Here is a 22,535-nt window from a genome sequence, read left to right as displayed (position 1 = left end):
ACTAATTGCTAATGAATACAGTCAAGTGGCTTCAAAAAGCCAAACTTTGCTTGGACTACTTCGGGTTTTGACCTCTGCAGGAGCAAATGCATTTCAAACTGGAGCCCAGCAGAAGTGATTAACGGCGCCGGCCAAGGCCAGCGCGGAGCGGGAGCTTTTTTTCCATCTATCACATGGCCCCAAGGATAGTTAAATGAACCTTAAAATGGCTACAAACAGCTCAATGACTACACAGAGTCCTGCCAATTAGAAATAATTAGGCAGTCATTTTGGTGGTAAGTCTTTTTAAGTGCATACATAATGATGCAATGATGCTTATTAGCGAGCTCATAGGAGCTCTGCTCAAACAGCCTGGAATAATTATGCAACTATCACAAAGCCTTGCACATCTCTGTACTTCACCTTAATGCATTTAAAAATCCACTTCATTACCTCCAGTAATTAATCCTCCATTAATTGCAGGAAAAGCCCAGTTTACCCTGCTTCGTTTCTAATTATCTTATAAATAGTTATGGTTCTAATTAATGTGTTCATTAAGCTGAATATCTTTCTCAAAGCCATGCTCAGAGCAAAGGTTCTGCTTTTGAGAGAAAAAGCCTAACTAGCCATAAGGTGAGGCCATTTTGGTTGTATTTGCTTTTATTTTAGTATATTCAACCTCCTAATTGGCATTTAAAATCTAATTTGGAAGAACTTCAAGAAGACTATATAGGAGAAAAATAGGAAAAGGCTTTGCTTTTTTTTTTTACCCATTCCCCAGTCAAGAAGCTCAGAGCTTTAACAGGAAAACTTTTAGCATCTCTTTTTGATATAGACTGGGAACAGATTTTCAGTGCTGTGCCACAGATTAATTTAAATCCTATCACAATTCAGTTTATCCCTGCCTGTTTCCATAGAGAAGAACCAAAAACCACAGAAGAAAAATAGATACCTAAGAGTTTATACAGAATTAAAGAGAATAAACCCAAACTGCTGGCCTTGCCTTCATTTCTAGGATATAAATCCATAGCACAGAATTACAACCAGAATTTACATCAGTTATTTCAGCTCAGCATGACCTGACCCTTTAAATTCATTGAGAGGTTGCCTTGCTAAGAAATATGGATATGATCCAATAAAAAACACAACTGGAGAATATCTTACAATAACACCTATGGATAAGGGAACTCCCTACTGAAACATGTCCCAGGATTTGGGGGCTTCTGCAAAAAAACAGACTCAAAATCAAATTCTACAAGAATACAATCAAAATATTTTATAGTTACAATTACAATATAGATACCAAATTCCTGTATTTTCCTAGATTTTTTAAATATACGTTCTATATCTAATACACCTGTCTTCTGCAAAAAAAAAAATCTGAGTTTTCCCATCTTTTTATTAATATCACCAAATATTTAACATTAAATATTTTCTTCAGTTACTCACACTGTATTTTAACAGCAAAAGGACAAAAGCTCTGCATGTTCCTACAAATTATCCCATTTCTTTTGGGAACCTTTTCTTCCCAGAACATCCCAGCTCAGGAAAATCTGCAATCACTGAAGTCAAGTGCAGCTTTGCCAGGGCTGAGGTTTGAATTATCAGCTCTACACCTTGCTCTGGAATTTTTGGGATGGAAATTGGGAATATCCAAAACTCAGGGGTTGAGGTGAGTGGGACACCACTCCCTGTCCCACTGCCTTGGGCACTGCCAGGGATCCAGGGGCAGCCACAGCTGCTCTGGGAATTCCATCCCAGCCCCTCCCAGGGATTAATTCCTTCCCAAAATCCCATCCTGGGATTCCCCTGGCAGTGGGAAGCCATTCCCCCCTTGCTCTCTCACTCCACACCCAACACAACCTTTCCATATCCCTTCTGTGGCACAAATCCACATTTTTTGCCTTCATCATTTTAAGATTTAAGATTCTGTTCCTGCCACACATATCAGAACAAGTGAAAGATGGGAATAAAGAGTAAATTTTTACTACTAAATTCTATTATTTTGTGTTTCACAGTGGGGAAAAAAAAAAAATCACTCCTAGAAATGAACCCTGGAAAGAGCAATGATTTCCAGAGCAAAGAGTTACACCAGGGCATCTTAAGACATCTGCTTTTGCAGGGCTGCCTCAAGAAACACAAGAAATAACAGATTCTATTTCATGCTAACAGAGTAAAAAGAGAATTAAAAAGAAAACAGTTAAAATACATACTGGTTTAGAATGTAGACACACTGAAATCAAAAAAGCAATTCCCCACTAAGGGGAGTTGTGTTTTCTTGTATTCTTGAGCTCCTTTTCCAAACAAAAAAATGAAGCACTAAAAAAACTCAACACCCTGCAAAGACACTTTTCCCAAACCAATGAAAGGTTCTAGAGAAATAAGCAGGTTTAATTTTAAACCCCCTGTGTGTACATAACACCTGGGCTGCACAAAAAACCAACTTTTGTGTCATCAGGCTGGAGCCTGAGCTCCAGAACAGCACTTATGCATTCAGAGCTTTTCTAAAGCTCCCTTTTTTTTTTTTTTTTTTTGGTTTTATACCAATGAAAGGCATCAAAGGGAATGTCACTGGCAGCTCTGTGGCCTTATTGATAACTGCAGGGCCCTGGGCATTGCCTTGTGAAGTTTAATTTCCCAAAGTGATCAATTAGGGCTGGGCAATGAGCTGAGCAGTGCTTGGTGCTCCAGGATATCTCCACTGCTCCTGCTCCACCTCTGGGGCTTCCCTGGACAGCCAAAACCACAAACTGATCATTCCTTCTGAAAAAAGTCAGTTATTACAACAACAGCAACAAGATATGTTTAGACATTGGTGCTGAAACAATCAGAAATGCAAGAAGATCCTAAATAAAAACTGCAAGTTTGGATTTACTGGGGAGAAAAATAAACATGAGCTGACATCATCAGCAGGATCACACTCAGTAATGGCAATTCCACCTTCCTGCCTCAAGCTTTTATTTGAAGTTTGATGAAAGAAATGCTGCAATATCTTAATTAAATCTATTTGCTAATGGGTCAAAGGCTTGAAACTTTCCCAGCAGTAAAAAAGGAGAGGGGCAGGTAATATTTACACTGATTCCTCCCATAATTGCACCTGAGTGGGTTAATTTAAAGAGCAAGGATGGGGTGAAAAAATATCCTAAGCTGCAGATCAATACTTGAAAGGAATAGTAACTGCAGAGGCTACTAGGCAAAAAAAAATTGCTAAAAAAAAATCTAAGAATTAATGATAAGAATACAAATTAAAGAATGCTCAGTCCCATGGCCAGATCTCTGCCCTCCCCTGGGACATCACCAGCTTTAATCCCACAGCTGCATCACCCTGAAATTCACACCTTAACACCCCTAAAATCAGCTCCTAGCTCCACACAACTGCAGTGGATATTTGCCCACCACTGGAGACATTCCATTCATTTTTCTTCCTTTTTTTTTTTTTAATCAGTCTCTACATCCTCCTGCTCCTCCAACAACTCTCCAGCAAATTCACCCCTCACAATTTTATTCTTTATTCATATGCTGACCACTCAAAACACCCATCCCTTTTAATTTCCTCTCTCCTAAAAAGCTTTATTTTCCTTTTAGGCTGATGCTGTTTGAGGAAATCCCTCCTGAAGTTTTCATAATGAAGCTCCTGCTCTGTAATCCATGAAAAAAATCTCCACCAGTGCTGAGCAGGACAGACAGACACAAAATTACTGCAAATTGTGTTTTGACCCACTAGTTCTTATCAGCTGTGAGGTCTGATAGGTTTTAATGTGCAAAGACTCCAGCACTTTAATCCCACACTGAAATAATTGTATGGAAAAAAGGAGATTAACTGAAGACAGGTACCAGTAACACAAATACAAAAGCATTCAGTGATATATTTAAAAAGTCTTACAAACTGTGCACTATCAGCCCTTCAATAAAATATCTAACAGCAATTTTTTAAGAAGGTATTAAAAAAGGAAATTCTCAAAGACCCCACAAAACCATAATCAGTGGGGTTTTACCCTCAGTTGTTTAATGACCCTTCTCACACTGCACTTGAGGAGCCTGGTTTTAAATGGTACAAATTAATTGCTGAACACAAAGAATTCTGCCAGGCTGGGAGGGCTGAACCCAGGTTTTAATTCCAGTTCTCACTGCTGGGATAATGGCAGCTGCTTCTGCAGCCCCAGACCTATTGCAAAAACAGCCCTGCCCCTGGATGCAACAACATCTCAATATTAAATTAATTACACTGCAGGAATGGGAAAGAAATAAGGTGTAAAACCTGCTCAAGCACCTCCTTCAGCCACCCTGCCAAGGCTCAGCTCTCCAGGATTACTCCCCATAAAAATCCTTTTTTCTTCTTCAATATGTATAGATGCACTTGCTGGTTTAGTGTCAATTTTTAAGTTGAAGTGCATTAAAGATATTTTCAAGCAGCAGTTTGCAGTTTAACATAATGGGAGAAGCCAAAGACATCTGGCAGACAATAAAGCAAACTTGCATATTCACAGGCAATTCCAGTGGAATGCTCTGTAATCACAGGATTGGATGAAATCAGGGAAGAAAGGTCAACATTTTTTGGTTAATTCTATTTAAAGCTCCGTGAATTAGAAGATTTGTGCTGCAAGTTGTGCTGCAGAGTATTTTAGATGTGATTAACTCCCAGAACAATCAGAATGGAAACTCTCCCAGCACTCCCAGGGCTCCAGGATGCTGTGAGAGCCCAGCTCAGCAGCAGAATATTCTAATAAGAACTCTCCTAATCTTCACCCAGCAATAATTTCAAGATGATATTATTATTCTCATTTCCTTGAATAATATCCATACTCCAGGGCCATTTTCCTTCTCATATTCAATATCAGGCATGCTCCTATCAAGATTCCTTTCTTCATATCCTGTCACAGTATCAATCACTGCCTGCTGTCCACTCAATCCACTTTTGATTTATCAGCCTCCCTCTTTCTGGACTCCATAACTCGACCCAAACCATTTTAGCAAGACAGTGACAAATAACACCCAGGATCACATCAACCTGTTCCACTTAGTAAACTAAGGAACAGGAACTGTGACATCCCTCCATAAGTATTCCCTGCTATTCCCCAGCCTGATGTATATTAATGAGGAGCTGCTATTTGAAATGCTCCTTCCACATCAGCATCTAATATGATCAAATTAGGAAATGGGATGATTTATTAAATTCTGGGCAGCTGAAATATTTCCTTCCCAGCTCTGGCTGCCTGTTTGTAGAGAGGGAGCTGTTGCTTCCAATTTTTATTTTTTTTTATTTTATTTTTTTTTTTTCCACAGGAGGATGTGCCCACGCTTCGCAGACGAATTATTGGCTTTAAAAAGATTGCAAGGAGGCAAAATGTTATTAAGCAAATGCTCAGTAAAACAAACTAAATCGGTTTTAAAATTCCTAATTTAATGTAAATCTTGGTTGTTTCTGCTGAAATTCAGTTTGTGATCTTATTAAGTCTTATTTGCATTGTACTCCCCTGCTGTAGGACAGTTTGGAATTTATAGCATTACTGGGAAGCTCCACTTTTTTGATTTTAAAAATGCATCTGAAATAGAATAATTATAATATGCACAAGTTTTCTTATGCTCTCAAATAAAGTACGAGCAACACTGGGAAGGCTCACTTTTTTAACTCTAAAAATCCATCTAAAATAATTATAATTTGCTTGAGTTTTCTTATCAAATGAAAGCAACCAATTATTGGGAAGCCCCACTTATTTAAAAATGCATCTAAAAATATAATAATTATAATATGCACATGTTTGCTTATCCTCTCAAATAAAAACACAATCATTGCTGGGAAGCTCTATTTTTAAGCTCAAAAAATGTGCATATTATAATTATTTTAGATGCAAGTTTTCTTATATTCTCAAATCAAAACAGCCAATTACTGGGAAACCCCACTTCTTGAAAAATGCATCTAAAATAGAATAATTCTAATATACACAAGTTTTCTGACTCTCTCAAATAAAGTAAAAGCAATACTGGGAAGCTCCACATTTTTCACCCTAAAAACTGCATCTAAAATAAAACAGTCCACACAATTTCTTAGCTTTTCACATAAAACACAATCATTATTGGGGAGCTCCACTTTTTTCACTCTAAAAATGCATTGAAAATAAAAAAAAAAAATGATAAGCAGAAGTTGTCTTCTCCAATAAAGTACAAGAAATCAGTTTAGCTTACAAACAATGCCTATTTAAAATATCTCAGGCATGTCATTATAAAAATCCAACTTTTCAAAGTAAAACTTGATGTGTCTCTGTGCTTTGCAGTGCTGGAGAACTGTAAATCACCTGCTCAAATAAAACACCTGTGTTAGAGAAATTATTAAAAAAAATTACATTATTTTAACACCACCTTCACTACCTTGAAAAACAAATTAAAAGCTGGTAGAGGATTGTGGGGAGAAAAGATATTCCAGGATACAGAACCTGCATGATTTATACCAAAAACAACTCCAGGGATTTTAAAGAGATCAGACCTTAACTTCCAACAGGAAAATTATTTTAATTTTCTAGAGGCATCTCATGAGTTCCTCAGCATCCTTTTATTAATTATTTACAAGTGTTTTCTTCAGGATTTACCTTGAAAAAAAAATCACAGGAAAATAAATTTTCCCACTCTAAACAAAATAAAAAAAATTAGGAATTACAGATGGAATTTATGACAATTCCATGCCAGCACTGTAAATACATTTTTAGATATTTTCTCTGACATTGTCACACATGCCCCAGGTCATGCAGAGAGATGGGGAACTCTCAATCTTTAATCACCTTTTCCCACCATTTTTATTTTATTTTTTTCTACCCCTCCATCACATTCCCTCTCTCCCCCACCATCTCTTTTCCAGCCTGAGCAATCCTGAAGTCCTTGGGTTGAGTGATTTGGAGGCAGAAAAAGAGATTTTTTGGCATCACTGCAAGAGCTCAGCACTGACAACCAGCACAAGCACAGGCCTGGAATAGCAGCTTTGTGCTAAACCAAGATTTTACTCTCCAAAAATCAGATTAATCCACAGCTGCTCAGTGCCACATTACAGCAGACTCATAAAAAAAAAAAAAATCACAATAAAGGATGGAAAGTGTCCTGTTGGGTTCAATTTTAAGCATTTGGATTCTTTTGGGATCATTCAGGATGTTATTTATCAAAATTTATCCTCTGTGGGTGTGAATATTTAAAGCATTTAAAGGAATGTGCAGCTCTGCCCCTCTAGTGCTGCACACTCAATACATGAAATATTTAATACAGAAAGTATTTGATACACAAAATACCTGGTACCTCAAATATCTGATACATTAAATACTTGATACCTAAATTCCTTATACCTCAAATATTTGATACATAAAATACCTGATACACAAAATATTTGGAACCTCAAACATTTGATACACAAAATACCTGGTACCTAAAATTCCTGATACCTCAAATATTTGATACCAAAAATTCCCAATGCCTCAAATATTTGATACCTAAAATTCCTGATGCCTCAAATATCTGATACATAAAATATTTGATACATAAAATACCTGGTATCTCAAATATTTGATACAAAGTATTTTCTAGCACTAGTCACATTTTTCAAGTTTTTAGGCACCTAATTTCCATATATTGCAACCATGATTAAAATCAAATCCCCTGGAAAAGTGACCATTAAACCATAGCTAGTGAGATCTGCAATTTGTATTTATTATATGTTATTTTATATCAACTAAATCATAGCTAATGATGTCTGTGACTTAATATATATTATTTTAATGCAATAAAAAGCATTTTAAATTAATTTATCACAGCTCCTAGTACTGAGCATGTGACACACTGAAAAAAATATTCCTTTTCTCCTCATTCTTCTGACATTTCTGTGGGTCCAAACTGATTTTCTAGGGAAAAAGAAGTGAATATTCACAGCTCTGATGGGGAGGATACTCCAGGAGAGATCAGGCAGTTTAATTTCTACATTTATTTTTAAATCTAGATAATCAAATTTCTGCTACAAAGGCACTGCAGCAATAAAAGGTCCAAGCAACTCTTCCAGTGAACAGCTGGGAATAAACAGAAATAAGAGAAAGTGGAATATTCACATTTTCAACAACAATTTTTCAATATTTAGAGGCAACATCTCCTAGTTTTAATATGGAGACCAAAGGTTGAACAAATTCTCAGTGCAGGCACACAAAATCACCTGGCTGAAGATTTTAAATATGTGCCCAAACTGCTTTGATCTGCCTGATCCACTCAATGATTAATTTAAAATCAGCAAAAAATGCTAATGGGAAACCTGGTATCCAGGATCAGCTTCAGTTCAACCTCTTAATTGAAAAATACACACAAACACAACTTGAGCATCTTTTAATTGAAGAAGAAAAGCAGATTTTGCAACACCTTTTACAATTTCTAGTTAAGATCTAGATATTTAAATTGTGGGATATTTGTTTGTCACAAACCAATGCACACAAACTTTCACTGTAGACATCCTCAAATATTAATAAAAGATTGCATAATTAAAGACTCATCCTTTTCCAAGAGGAACACAGGTGAGGAAAATCAGTTTATTCTGAACTTCAGGGAGAGTATGTGTGGGAATTATGGAAAGCAGGAACAACAAAAAAAAAATTCACAAAATATTTCCAAATGATTCTATGACACCAACAGACCATGTTTATGGTTTGGGTTATTTTTTAGCTTGAATGAAATGCAAAATAAATATCTTGCCTTCAAGATTATTTCACCAGGGTAATGAGTGGAAAGCAATCAGGAGACCCCAAAAATTAGGGATTCTAAGGGATGTGTGCTTTAAACCATCACCTGATTTCCATTGATTCCAAGCTCAGGATTTCCAGGAGTGTTTGTGCAGTAGAAATAACTCTTTTTTTCCCTGGGGGGGGGTCTCTTACCTCCTGGTTCTGCTCTTGGACCTGGACCTCTGGCATCTGTAGGATTTGCCTCTGCCCCGGGAGCGGCTGCGCTTCCTCCGGGAGCCGTAGGAGGAGGAGCTGCTGGATCTGTGTCTGTGCCTGCAACAGAGCCAGGGTCAGGCTGAGTGCCCCAAAAAACCCCAAAAACCAGGGGAAAATCCCCAGGGATTGCTGAGAGAACAGAGCCAGGGGCAGGCTGAGTGCCCCAAAAAACCCCAAAAACCAGGGGAAAATCCCCAGGGATTGCTGGGAGAACAGAGCCAGGGGCAGGCTGAGTGCCCCAAAAAACTCCCAAAAACCAGGGGAAAATCCCCAGGGATTGCTGGGAGAACAGAGCCAGGGGCAGGCTGAGTGCCCCAAAAACCCCAAAAACCAGGGATAACCCCCCAGGGATTGCTGGGAGAACAGAGCCAGGGGCAGGCTGAGTGCCCCAAAAACCCCAAAAACCAGGGGAAAATCCCCAGGGATTGCTGGGAGAACAGAGCCAGGGGCAGGCTGAGTGCCCCAAAAAACCCCAAAAACCAGGGATAAACCCCCAGGGATTGCTGGGAGAACAGAGCCAGGGGCAGGCTGAGTGCCCCAAAAAACCCCAAAAACCAGGGGAAAATCCCCAGGGATTGCTGAGAGAACAGAGCCAGGGGCAGGCTGAGTGCCCCAAAAAACCCCAAAAACCAGGGGAAAATCCCCAGGGATTGCTGGGAGAACAGAGCCAGGGTCAGGCTGAGTGCCCCAAAAACCAGGGGAAAATCCCCAGGGATTGCTGGGAGAACAGAACCAGGGTCAGGCTGAGTGCCCCAAAAAACCCCCAAAACCAGGGGAAAATCCCCAGGGATTGCTGGGAGAACAGAGCCAGGGGCAGGCTGAGTGCCCCAAAAAACCCCAAAAACCAGGGGAAAATCCCCAGGGATTGCTGAGAGAACAGAGCCAGGGTCAGGCTGAGTGCCCCAAAAAACCCCAAAAACCAGGAGAAAATCCCCAGGGATTGCTGGGAGAACAGAGCCAGGGGCAGGCTGAGTGCCCCAAAAAACCCCAAAAACCAGGGGAAAATCCCCAGGGATTGCTGGGAGAACAGAGCCAGGGTCAGGCTGAGTGCCCCAAAAAACCCCAAAAACCAGGGGAAAATCCCCAGGGATTGCTGGGAGAACAGAGCCAGGGTCAGGCTGAGTGCCCCAAAAACCCCCAAAACCAGGGGAAAATCCCCAGGGATTGCTGAGAGAACAGAGCCAGGGGCAGGCTGAGTGCCCCAAAAACCAGGGATAAACCCCCAGGGATTGCTGGCAGAACAGAGCCAGGGTCAGGCTGCAGTGCCCCCAAAAACCTGGGGCAAACCCCCAGGGATTGCTGAGAAAACAGAGCCAGAGGTGAGGCTGGCACTGCTCCCCAGAAACCACAAAACACAAGGACAAATACCCAACAATGCCTGACAAACAGAGCTATAGGTGAGAGTGGCACTGTTCCCAAAATCCCAGAACAAACCCCCAATAATTTCTGGCTAAACATGTACAATCCTGGGGTTTGTAGGGTGCTCCAGAAGCCTCAAGTCCCACTGTTCCCCTATAACAAATAACTCACATACACAGGGACACTACTGTGTTGGTCCTCCAAACTCCCCATCCCAGGCAAAAAATAAAGTTTGGGTGGGGACCTTAACTACTATTAGTAGTAATCAGTAAATCAGGGTTAATTTATTTCATTTGAGTTCATTTAAGGGCAGTTCTCTCCTGAGTCCAATCAGGAATCTAAAGGGCCTCTTCCCTTCCCTCAGTTTTGTTTATTCAAAGAATAAATTCTTCTACCAAAGAAAAAGATGAAAGAAAATACATTAAACCCAAAATCCAAACCTTAACACTTCTTCTCCATCTCCCCAGTAGTTAACTAATTAACAATTACAATCCTCCCTATTTTTTGGCCTTTATATGTGATTAATATTAAAACACAACACCCCAGAAAAGCTGCTGGAATTCAGGATGTGCTCAGTGATTATCCAGCATGAAGGAAAGGGCTGCAGGAGCTGGAATGATGGAAGGGATGCAGAGTTTAAGTGCTGAAGAACAGGGAGAACCTGGAGAACTTCACCCTGTGATCTTCATTCCCTGAATGTGACAGGAATGAGATGTTCCTGCAGGATAAAGGACAGGAATCCCAGAAACTGTTGCCTTTGATTCCTGAGGGTCAGGGACAGACCCAGCATGGAACACAGCCTGAACTGCCAGGAGGTCCCAAGGGCAAAGCCAAGATCCCAAAGGCAGAGCCTTGGATCTTTCCTGGGTGCAGTCTGAGTGTCCTGGTGTCCATCCCAGCCCTCAATCCTCTTTGGTTTTCCTGGGAACTGGCCATGGCTCTGCTGGAATAATGGGATTGAAGCTGCTCATGGCTGGGATCACAGCCCATGGCACCCTGGGGAGGATGGAGATCCCAGCAGGAGAAAGGGCTGGGAATAAAACCCTGATGTCCCTCCTCAGCACATCCTGCAGCCACTCCAGAAAGGTTTGGCAGAGCATTTCCTCCTGGATTTACAGGGCACCAGGAGTGTTTCCCAGCTCCACTTCCCAATAAATTCACCAGCACAAGCCAGACTGAAGCAAACAGGATGGAGCAGCAGAAATGCTCCAAGGGCTGGAGCCAGGCTGGGAGAGCTGGGAATGTTCATCTGGAGAAGGGAAGGATCCAGTGAGAGCTCAGAGCACCTTGCAGGGCCTGAAGGGGCTCCAGGAGAGCTGGAGAGGACAAAGCATGGAGGGACAAGGACACAGGGAATGAATTCTCACTGCCAAAGGGCAGGGATGGGATACTGGGAAGGAATTCCTGGCAGGGATGGAATTCCCAGGGAGCTGTGACTGTCCCTGCATCCCTGGAAATGTCCAAGGCCAGGCTGGATGAGCTTGGAACACCCTGGGGCAGTGGAACCTGTCCCTGCTGGGAGAAGAAAGGAAGAGTTATTTTATCTCCTGGGATTTCTCACTCTGCACATTCCCTGCTTTATTCTCCTGGGTGGGGAGGAGGTGTGGATATTTCTGTTCACGGTGCTGGGTTGGGGGTTTTATTTTAACAAAACCAAAAACATTTTCACATCTCTTACGGTTCAGAACACTCTGTGCCATAAAATCCCAACCCTTCCAGCTTCCTGCTGTCATATGGAAGAGCCCAGCTTGTAAAAACTCCTACAAATGCACCTTTTCTCATAGGAATGGGACCAGGACTGGAGATCCCGAGAGCGCGACCTGGACCTGGATTTCCTGCCCGCCTTTTTCCGCCCGTAGCTGCGGCTGCCCGAGGAGCTGCTGGAGGAGGAGCGCCGCCGGTGCTTCTTCTTCCTCCTGCTCCTGCTCTCCTCCTCCGTGTCCGAGGAGCGCCGGCCCATCCTCCACCTAGAAAACACCCAGACATTCCCAGCTGGCAGCTCTGCTGGCTGCGGTGTGTTTATGTTTATAGGAAAATAAAATTACGTGGTTCGCTCTGCTCCTGCCCCTGTTCCCGACCTCCCCGGCTGTCCCCTTCTGTCAGGGAGTTGTGCAGAGCCAGAAATCCCCCCCTGAGCCTCCTTTTCTCCAGGCTGAGCCCCTTTCCCAGCTCCATCAGGAATTCTCCAGCCCCTTCCCAGCTCCGATCCCCTCTCTGCTCCTCCTCTTCCCAGCACAGACGGGTCCAACTCGCTCATTTCCTCCATCCAAACTTTTGCCCTTCCTCACACTTTTTGGCAGCACCTCCTGATGCAGCGGGGAAAGCCTGGAGCAGAACAAAGGAGAATTCACCATTAAGGACACAGAAATACTCCTGGAGCCAGCGCCGGGAGCTGCAGGACTCAAGGAACATCATTCCAGAGAACATCGTCCACGTTCTGCTCACGGCCGTAGAGCAATCCCCAGGCCAGGGGACACCGGGAATGCCCGGGCAGCTCCCGGAGATGGCTCAGGGTGTGCAAACACAACCCGCAGCTCAGGGGCTCCTTCTCCTCAATCCCCGGTGAACCGGGGCTGCAATCCCCGGTGAACCGGGACTGCCATCCCCGCTCAGCAATGCTCAGAGCAGCCCGGACTCCCCGTGAGGGGCTCCACGGCCGCGCCCGGCGCTCTGGGCCCGCACCGCCCTCAGCGGAGGCCGCGCTGCCGCTGGGCACCCCCGGCCCTGCAGCGGCGGCCGATCCCTCCTGCCGTGCCCCGCGGGCCGTGTCCCGTGTCCCCGCTGTCCCCCTGTGTCCCCTTTTTCCCCTCCCTGTCCCCCGTACCTGGCGGTGCGGCCGCGGCCCCAGTTCGAGCGCAGCGCCTTCCGGGGCGCGGGCAGGCAGCGCCAATGCAGCGCCGAGCGCGGCCAGGCCGTGCGGCGAGCGCCGAGCCATCGATCGGAGCGGCGGCGAGCGCCCACGCGGGACCGGACCGGACTGAACCGGACCGGCACCGGCACCGGGATCCCGCTGCCACGGGGGGGGGGGGGGGCAGAGCCCACGGAGCCCTCTCTGCACCGTGCAGGACACGCCGCGGGTGACGGGCAGGAGGGGAGCGTGGGTGGTCCCGCTGCCCACGGGGGGTGCAGAGCCCACGGAGCGCTCCGTGGGCAACACGTGCACCGTGCCCAACACGGCGAGCCACCGGCGAGTCCCGCCCGCTCCGTGTCCCGCCGCGGGTGACAGCGGCACGGAGCGGTTTTCGTTCCGTCCCGAAGAGTTAAAGCCCGGTCGGGGCTTTACGCACCGCAGCCGTGCCCGCCGGGCTCGGGTGGGCACGGACCGAGCCGGGACAATGACCAGAAGTACAACACAAAGATTTAATACCTTCGCTTAATTCGATTTTCTCACCCTATTTGGTTTAACGCGAGCTCCCCAGCACGCTCTCCCCGCCACGGGAATGGCGAAACGCGCGTGGGGATAAACGAAATGTCAGGGCGGAGGGGCCGAGGAGGGTCAACGAATTCGGTGTCACCGAATCCCCCGGTGCCCGATGCCCCCGGTATCGAAAATGCCCCGTGTGAGCGGCTCAGGGCGCGGGGGCACCGGGACTCGCCGCCTGTCGCGACAGGCTCTGAATAAACGCCGACACCACCCCCGGTACCGAACCTGCCCCGGTAAATGAACGCTCCGTTATATGAAGTCATCGCCCCAAAGGTCAATGAAAAATCGATACGCAGGCAAGAGTTAAACAATTCTGAATAATTTATTAGAATTTAGCAAAGGTGGGAGAGAGGCGAGTTCCGTCAACGAAAAGTGCTCCGTGGTGGGAATTAAAAAAAAAAAAAACAAAGAGAAAACAATATTAGCGATATCGGCGTGTTTGGCTGTAATTGATGCCTCGCTGCCCGCCCGCTCCTGTCGCGGCCGCGTTCCTCGCTGTCATCCATCCCCTCGTTCGTTCGGGGCACTCGGGCGCCCGCCGAGGAACTTTGGGGGCTCCCGCGGGGCCGGGGCCGCCCGGGCTGGCCGTGCCCGGGGCTGCGGGGCGGTGCGCGGAGCCTGCGCGCCCCCGTCGCCCCCCCGCGCGTCCCGGTGGCCACTCCCCCGCCGCCCCGGCCCCTCTCCGCGCCGCGCTCGCCCGGGACCTCGCGCACGGTCCCCGCTCCTAATTAAATTAATTAGGGCGCAGCGCGCGGCGGGCGGGCGGTGCCGTGGCCGCAGTGCCCCGCGGCGGGCGGGCGAGCGGCGAGGACGGGAGGAAGGAAAAGGGAGGAAGGAAGGGGTCCATTCAGAGCTCCGAGGGGAGGTAATTCGCCGGGAACAAGGGGCCGGCTTTGCAAAGTATAAATAGTGCCACTTCAATCGCGGCGTCGCTATCAGACCCCGGGAGCCCTGCACGTCGGGCGGCACGGCCCGGCCCGGCTCGGCACGGCCCGGGGCGCCGCCGCCGCCTCCTCCCCGCCCCGTGGATGCCCGCCCGGGGAGCCGGGGCAGCGCGCCCCTGAGCCATGGAGGAGCTGACGGCGTTTGTCTCCAAGTCGTTTGATCCCAAAGCCAAGGAGAAGAAGGAGCTCATCACCTACCGCGAGGTGCTGGAGAGCGGGCCCCTGCGCGGCGGCGGCGGCCCGCGGGAGCCCGGCGGGGCGGCGGCGGAGCCGGGCCGGGAGGACACGGGCAGCCCGCGGGGCGGCCGGCCGGGCGCTCCCCGCCGCGAGAACCCGACGCCGCCGCCGAGAGAGCGGCCGAGGCGGCCACCCCCAAGCTCAGCGACGGTAACGGCGGCACCGCGGGCTCCCCCTTCCCCCGTTCCCTTTCCCCTTCCCCCGTCGGGGTCGCGGGTGGACGGGGGTTTGCGGGGAGGCTGCGCCCGGCGCTGATGGGCGGCTGCCGGGGGTTCTCCTATCCACGGGAGATCGGAGGCCAGCCTCGAAGTTTTTAGATTAAAATTATTTAAACCCGGATTTAACTTGCTCAAAACGCGATCTTGTTCCCGTTCGGCATCCCACGGGAAGCCGCGCCGCCAACGAAAGCCCGGCCCCGCGGGCCCCGTTCGTTCCCCCGCGGCCCCGGGCTGCGCGGACTCGCGTGGGGTCGGGCCGCGCTGCCCACGCTCAGCCCCGGGTTCCAGCAGATCCGCCCGCGGATGTTCCGCTGCCGGGGCCGCTCTCGGGCGCTGCGGGAAGCGGCCGGGCCCGTGCCCGTGCCCGCGGGGGACCCGCGGGTCGCTGCCGCCCTTTTGTTCGGACCGGCGGAGCGCCCGGAGCATCCCCGAACGGGAGATGCTGGAATAAAGCGATCGGTACCGCGGGGAAGCCGCGGCCGGACCGGGCCGGGCGGCCCCGGGGGGTTCGGTGCTCGGGCCCCGCTCTCCGGCCCGGGGCGCATCTCCGGCCGCCAGCTGACCGAGGAGAAAGGAATCCCGGGGGAGCGCGGGGCGCGGAGGGAGCGGCGGAGGCTCCGGGACCTGTTGCTGCGCATCCCCCGGGAGCGCGGCGGGGCCGGAGGGGAGGGCTCGGTGCGGACCCCGCTTTCCCCGCAGAGGTTACCGGAGGCAGCGGCGGAGCTCGGAACGGCAGCGGCCTAGCGCGGCCCGGGCGCACAGGCCCCGCTCCCGGCTGCCCCGGCCCCGGGGGGCTCAGCCCGCATCCCCCCGGCCGCCGGGAGCGCAGGGAACCGGGAGAGCCCCGGTGCCCCGGCCCCGCCGCTCTGACTGCTGTGTCGTGCCCAGTGTCCCCAGAGCTGAAGGAGCGCAAGGAGGATGCGAAAGCGATGGAAGACGAAGGGCAGACGAAAATCAAGCAGAGGAGGAGCCGGACGAATTTCACCTTGGAGCAGCTGAACGAGCTGGAAAGGCTTTTCGACGAGACCCACTACCCGGACGCGTTCATGCGGGAGGAGCTGAGCCAGCGGCTGGGGCTCTCCGAGGCCAGGGTGCAGGTAGCCGCGGCTGCGGTGCTCGGGGGAAGGGACAGCTCGGCAAGAGCCGGGAAAATGATGGGGACGAGCCCCATCCTTCCGTCAGGGAGCGGAGGCAGCTCCCCGGCTCTGCCAACTTCACGGCCTCGCAGGGTTTTGCCTGCCCGGGATTTGTCTCCCCGCGTGTCCCCGTCCCTCCGTTCTGCCGTGTTTTAGCCCAGCTCCGCTGTTATTCCATCCCTGCCTCGGCAGCCGCTCCCGGTCCCCGCCTCATCCATGGACACACCGATTCCCGACATGGATGTCGCGATCGTAACCTGAATTAGAGAGCGCCAAGTGAAACAATGATATCGGGATGTGTTTTCAGGCCGTTTCTCCTCGTAGTTCTTAAATGTTGAAACGGCACGAAAATTGAGCGAGGTGCTTTGTTCGGGTTTATGAGATACAGAAAGTCTGGGATAAACCCGAGATATTTTGAGCTTTCTCCCCTCCAGGGAAGCCGCGGCTTCTCCGGGTTTAACCTGAGCTTTGCACCCTCCCAAAGTTTTTTCCAAACGGGTTCCTGGGCTGCTTTCTGCGAGTTTTGTCGGGATGAGCTGAGGAGCGGGGAGGAAGGGGATCCCTCAAATGAGAACAAATGTAGCTGCTCCGGTGTATTTCCGTTCTGAAAATAAAAGAAGAGAAAATGATGGTCATTATTTGTTGGAACACATGGAGAAGTTTTAGGCCAGGAACATCTGCAGCTGGTGGAAAGTATCGCTGTAACAGATACTCCCCCTCAATCTTTGTGCTCGCAGGCACCATCTGCACCCAAGTATGCGCTCAGTCCTTGGGGGGTTTCCCTGCATCGTGGAAGGTTGTGAGGACAGAGGCAGAGCCGGCATGGGGAACCAAAAAAACTCAAAACGAGCAGCTTTTGTCAGAGCCTAAACCGGAAAAAAAAAAAAAAAATTAAAGTCTTAAGTTTCCCTCTTCCCCCCCCCCCCTTTTTTTTTTTGATTGTTTGGGGTTTTTTGGTTTTTTGGGTTTTTTTGTTTTTTTCCCTGGCTGCTCGGTTCATTTTTGGTTAGTTGGTTTTTAATTGTGTTTGTTCGTAGTGGGGGTTTTTAATTTATATTTTATTTCTGTTCACCAAACCTTAACAAAACCAAGGCAAAAAAAGTTGTTGGCTGTGGAAAATGGAGCAGGGAGGTGCTCGACAAAGGAGGCGGCGGCGGCGCATAATCCGCGCTCCCATGATGCCAAATCGCAGGGTGCATAATAACTTTTGGAGATTTACATAGATTAAACCCATTCCCTAGAAATCCTCCCCGAAAAAAAAAAAGAAAAAAAATCCGCTTTTCAATAATATTTTGCCTCGTATCTGCTCTAATTTGTAAATGATGGAAGGCGCGTTTGTTTCCACGGGAGGGACGTGGTTCTTGGGCAGATTTTCCTTGGCTGGAGAAAATGACAGGGCGGGAGGAATTCCCGTTTATATCCGTCTCTTCGAGTAAGAACTAAGAAAAAAAAAATGCAATTTTTATCTTCGTTTTTTTCTGGCCGCGGGGGAAGGATTCCTTGGCCGATGTGGCTGCTGGGATGCGCTGCAGAGCCCTGGGTTAAAACGGAGATGTTTAAAGCCCGGCTCTCCCCCTTTCCCTCCCTCCTTTCTCCAAACCAGCACAACTTCAGGCTGGGAATTTATTTTAACGGTTCCATTTCCAATATTAAAAGTATGTTCTTGTCTAACGGGGCAGCCTCTTCGGTGCAAGCAAATTAGATTATTATGATAATGAGATAATTATTTCGCTTCTGTGCTACTCTCCAGCGAACAGAGAAATTCCAAACTTCTTTTGTAGCGAAGCTTTTAGGACCGTAATTCTCCCACACCCCTCCAAAAAAGAAAATAAGAGAAAAAGTCACAAAACCCGGTTGCTGTTGAGTTTTTCTGCAAGATACAGCTAATTAATGAATTTATTAATGAGCACGAGCTCCTCAGGCCATTATCGCCCGTTAGTAGCGGGCATCAAGCGCGATTTCAGCCTTTTGGGAGCGTGATGCAGAAAGAGGAGAAATCATTTCCCTGGGGCGTGCACTGCGCTCTTGGCGATTTTCGGAGATTTTTGGGCTCTTTTACCTTTCGGAGCTGGGGAGCGGGATCTGCCCGGGAGGGGGGAGCGCACCCGCGGCTTTGTCTGGGAGGGTTGGGAATTTATTATTATTATTATTGTTATTGGTGGTGGTGGTGTTACTCCGGGCGGGTTTCTCGGTTCCCTGTCCCACCCCGTGTCCCCCTGCCCGCAGGTTTGGTTCCAGAACCGCCGGGCCAAGTGTCGGAAGCAGGAGAACCAGCTGCACAAAGGTAGCGGGGCGGGGGGCGCGGCTGTGCCGGGGGTCCCGCCGTTGTCCCCAGCGATGTCCCCTCGCTGTCCCCACCCTGACCCCACCCCGTTCCCTCCCCAGGGGTGCTCATCGGAGCCGCCACCCAGTTCGAAGCCTGCCGGGTGGCTCCTTACGTGAACGTGGGTGCTCTGAGGATGCCCTTCCAGCAGGTACGGCTGGGTGGCCGGGGTGGCCGCGTGGCTCTTTTTTGGGGGATCGGGGGGGTGACCCGGGCCACCCTCCGCTTGTCGCCCGCAGGTGCAGGCGCAGCTGCAGCTGGACAGCGCCGTGGCCCACGCTCACCATCACCTGCACCCGCACCTGGCCCACGCCCCCTACATGATGTTCCCCGCGCCCCCCTTTGGGCTCCCGCTGGCCACCCTGGCCGAGTCCGCCTCCGCCGCCTCCGTGGTGGCCGCCGCCGCCGCCGCCAAGACCACCAGCAAGAATTCCAGCATCGCCGACCTGCGCCTGAAGGCCAAGAAACACGCTGCTGCCCTGGGGCTGTGACCGCGCCGCTGCTTGCTTTTCTTTATTTTTAATTTTTTTTTTTTTTTTTTTTTGGCAAAAAAAAAAAAGGGGGAAAAGAGTTAAAAAAAAAAAGAAACGAGGGAGAGGAGAAACGGACGGGAGATATATACTTATTTAAGGAATTAGAGGACGCGCAGCTGGGAAGTTCACAGGTTTTGAAACTGACCTTTTTCTGCGAAGTTCACTTTAATACAAGAAATTTGATAAGAGAGGCGGGCCTCCTTTCACGTTGCATCAGGTACTTGAGTTTAACAACTACGTCTGGAATAGCGACAAAAAAAAAAAAAAAAAAAAAGAAAAAAAAAAGGAAAAAAATGAAGAGAGAAAGATGACGACGAACAGGAAAAAAAAAAAAAAAAGAAAAAAAAAAGACAATGATTTCTCTGCGAATTTCTAATGGGAAACTGTCCGGGATACTTCCTCCAGCAGCATTCCGGGTTGCATGTATTTGTATTTCATTGATGGAGTCCTTTGATTCACTTGCACTTCACCCTCATCTTTAGTAGAAAAAAAAAAAAACCAAACTAAAAACAAGACAACCACAAAACCAAACAAACAAACGTGGTTGGGTTCTTTCTCCTTTAATCTCGGAGGGAAGCAGGCAGAGAGAGGCAGATCAAGCGTTACCTTTTCCACTTTCAAATCTTTGTTGGTCGTTTGCTGTCCCACCTCTGAAATAAAAGGGAAAGGAAAACGCCAGGAGAGCAGAGTTCGCCTCCCTTTGCCGGGTTTCTTCTGTCCCGAGGGCAAAAGTAAATGAAAAGGAAAAAAAAAAAAAAAAAAAAAAAAAGAGTATTTAATTCCCAACCACCACTTGACACCACGGCAAATTCCAATAAGAGGTACTGGGTACATGTAAAATATGTTGATACACACGAACAAAGTTTATTTTGGCTATAACTTGTGAATTGATAGTTGACTGTCAAACATTTACATTTTATCTCATAAAGGTGTATCTATTCACGTAACCTTGTGATTTTTTTTTTGGTTATTATTATTATTATTATTATTTGAGAGACGTATAGCTATTTAACCTGGGGTACCCTGCAGTCAGTGATTGTTATCCCAGATTTTGCCCTCTGACCCTCATGCTTATTGCCAAGACAGAGGGAAAGCTCTTCTACGCGAACTTTGGTATGGACGGGCTTTGTATCTATTTGTTCTCCATGAAAACAAAATTATTTATATTGACCATATTTTTTCTAGTGTATTTTAAGTTATTTTAAAAAGAAAAAAAAAAAAGAAGAAGAAAAAAATGAAAAAAAAAAAAAAAAAAAAAAAACAAGATGCTGTTATCTCATTGCATTTGTTGTCAGTACAATATATTTTGTTTCACTCAGGTTTGCTTCACCTTTTTTAATCCATTTTCGACGTCACGAATTTCAATAAGTGCCAAGTAATGAATTTAAGACACTTTGCGACCTATTGACTGAAGGGGGGACGGTTTGGGGGACGGTGCCGGGACTGTCGCTGCGCATCCATCGGTGATGTTCTTTTTTCTTTTCTTTTCCGTGTTCTCACCTCTTGTAGAACTCGCACGTTTCTTTCTGCTCCGTAGATATCGCGACACGCCGATAGCGCTCAGCACGACGAGGAAGCGCCGCTCGCCTCCGCGCAGCTTTTTAATTTATTTATTTTTTCCTCCCCCCCTCCCTACTTTCTCTGAGTTTTTCCCGAGTTTCGGCCGCACGAACGGAACCGGGACGCGGCACTGGAAGCTCCGTAGCGATCGTGTCTTTACGAGTTCTGTCAGGTTCCCTCAGGTAATAAAAGCCAGGAAAGCGGAACGGCTCGGAATCTTTTGCAGGGAGGGATGCGGGGGGATCGGGAGCGACCCCCGAGCGCTGCGGGCTGGGCGCTTCCCCCAGCCGGGATTCTCCTCCCGGAGCTCCGGGAAATCCCGGCGGGAGGAGCCGCTCCGGGGGCAGCGATGGATGGGATGGAGAGGGATGTGCAACCCCCCAGACCCCGGCGGGAGAGGGGCGGGAGGGGCTGGAAAAGGTTGGGAAGGGCTGGGATGGTTTCCCCGGGCCGGCTGCGGCAGGACAGAAATAAGGACAGGGATAAAAACAGGGATAGGGACAGGGATAAGGACAGAAATAAGGACAGAAAGAAATAAGGACCGGGATAAGAACAAGAATAAGGACAGAAAGAAATAAGGACCGGGATAAGAACAAGGATAAGGACAGAAATAAGGACAGAAAGAAATAAGGACCGGGATAAGGACATGGATGAGGACAGGGATAAGGGCAGAAATAAAAATGGGGACTGGGATGGGGACATGGATGAGGCCAGAAATAAGGACCGGGATAAGAACAGCGATGGGGACAGGGACAATCAGAGCCCTCCCGGCAAAGCCCGGAGTCAAAGCAGCTCGGCCGTCCCCATGCTAATAACGGGCTGGAAATGATAGATTTTACATTAGGTAAAAACGGCTTTATTCCAGCAAAAGTAAGATAGTGCTAATTATAAAGTCAATGAAAGTAGCGGTGGTGTCGATTGATCCCGAATAGAGCAGTTCATTAATATGTGCATGAGAGCATCGCGGCCTCAGACACCTCTCCCTCCTCCAAATTAACCTGTCACGTCCCACCTGCTCTGCCTAAAGCACAACTGGTTCGGCTGGAGCTGCCCAAAACCCCTGTGCAGGTTTTTGGGGGGGTAACACAAACGTGATGGATGCAACGGGAACCTCAAACCTCCCCTCAGCTCTTGGTGGGTCTGTCTTTAAGATAGTTGTAATAAAAAGTGAGGAAAAATGGGCTTTCACCCTATCAGGGAAGGTGATTGGATGGTGTGAGAGAACTGTGTGGTTTTTAGCACAGCTGTGATTAAAATAAAATACTCTTAACGGGATGTTTTTGGACAGGAACACTCACATTCCTGGTTTCCTTGGATTGGAATCCGTAAAAAGTCTACAGGCCAACAGAAGTTGGCCAAGACTCTTCTGTTTCTATTTTATTTCTTAGAGTGTCTGAACCTCTCTAAAACCCCGTAAATTTCCCCAAATTTAATTATGGCTATTTCACGAACCAGCCAGTGCTCACGGTCTGTGCTTCCTGCAGATAAAATTTTTGTAGGAAAAATTTCGTGGGATTGCCACGGAGACGTGCAGGACCGAAAAGGGGGTTTGGAGAAGGGATCCAGAAATCCTGTAGGAAGAGGAAAAACAAACAAACAAACAAACCACCTGTTTCTGTAGGTAGGACTGCTCCCAGCAGGACTTGAAGGAGCAATTCCCACATTTTGTCGTGTCCCTGCAGCAGCACGAGTGAGGAGAGAGGGGCAGGGAGCTCCAACCCTGCAAATTCCTGCTGGAAAGGAGAAGGGAAGAAAATCCCGTGCAAAAACCTGCCTGCAAACCCGGTGTTCACTCCCTGCTCAGCTTCCTTCCAGGCTAAGCTTTCAAAGTTGCCTTTTGGAGGAGCAGCATCAGAAAACACCCGAGG

General features: G+C 48.1%; 2 protein-coding genes across 3 annotated transcripts in view; one reads left to right on the top strand and one right to left on the bottom strand.

Moving 5' to 3' along the window:
- Window positions 1-13,186, bottom strand: part of RSRC1 (arginine and serine rich coiled-coil 1) — a 96,264-nt gene extending 83,078 nt beyond the window's left edge. Inside the window, exons 1-3 of one of the 2 annotated variants that reach the window (XM_079315159.1) lie at window positions 13,117-13,186; window positions 12,065-12,259; window positions 8,871-8,990 (exon numbers count right to left, since the gene is read on the bottom strand). In XM_079315159.1, the coding sequence (XP_079171285.1) occupies window positions 8,871-8,990; window positions 12,065-12,252 (308 nt within the window). In that variant the 5' untranslated portion in view covers window positions 12,253-12,259; window positions 13,117-13,186. Of the gene's footprint in view, window positions 1-8,870; window positions 8,991-12,064; window positions 12,260-12,580; window positions 12,618-13,116 lie in introns of those variants that run through there. The other variant, XM_079315160.1, reaches the window with a different exon arrangement.
- Window positions 13,187-14,588: 1,402 nt separating this feature from the next.
- On the top strand, window positions 14,589-20,145 carry SHOX2 (SHOX homeobox 2). The gene is given in 6 exon segments (XM_079315559.1): window positions 14,589-14,943; window positions 14,946-15,047; window positions 16,004-16,212; window positions 18,478-18,535; window positions 18,637-18,725; window positions 18,814-20,145. Coding segments are annotated over 6 exon segments (870 nt in total). The 5' UTR covers window positions 14,589-14,783; the 3' UTR covers window positions 19,066-20,145.
- Window positions 20,146-22,535: the final 2,390 nt, after the last annotated feature.

This window comes from Erithacus rubecula, assembly GCF_903797595.1.
Source record: "Erithacus rubecula genome assembly, chromosome: 11".
Lineage (NCBI taxonomy): Eukaryota > Metazoa > Chordata > Aves > Passeriformes > Muscicapidae > Erithacus > Erithacus rubecula.
The sequence above is the reverse complement of the archived record's forward strand: the minus strand, read 5'-3'. Positions and strand labels throughout refer to the sequence as shown.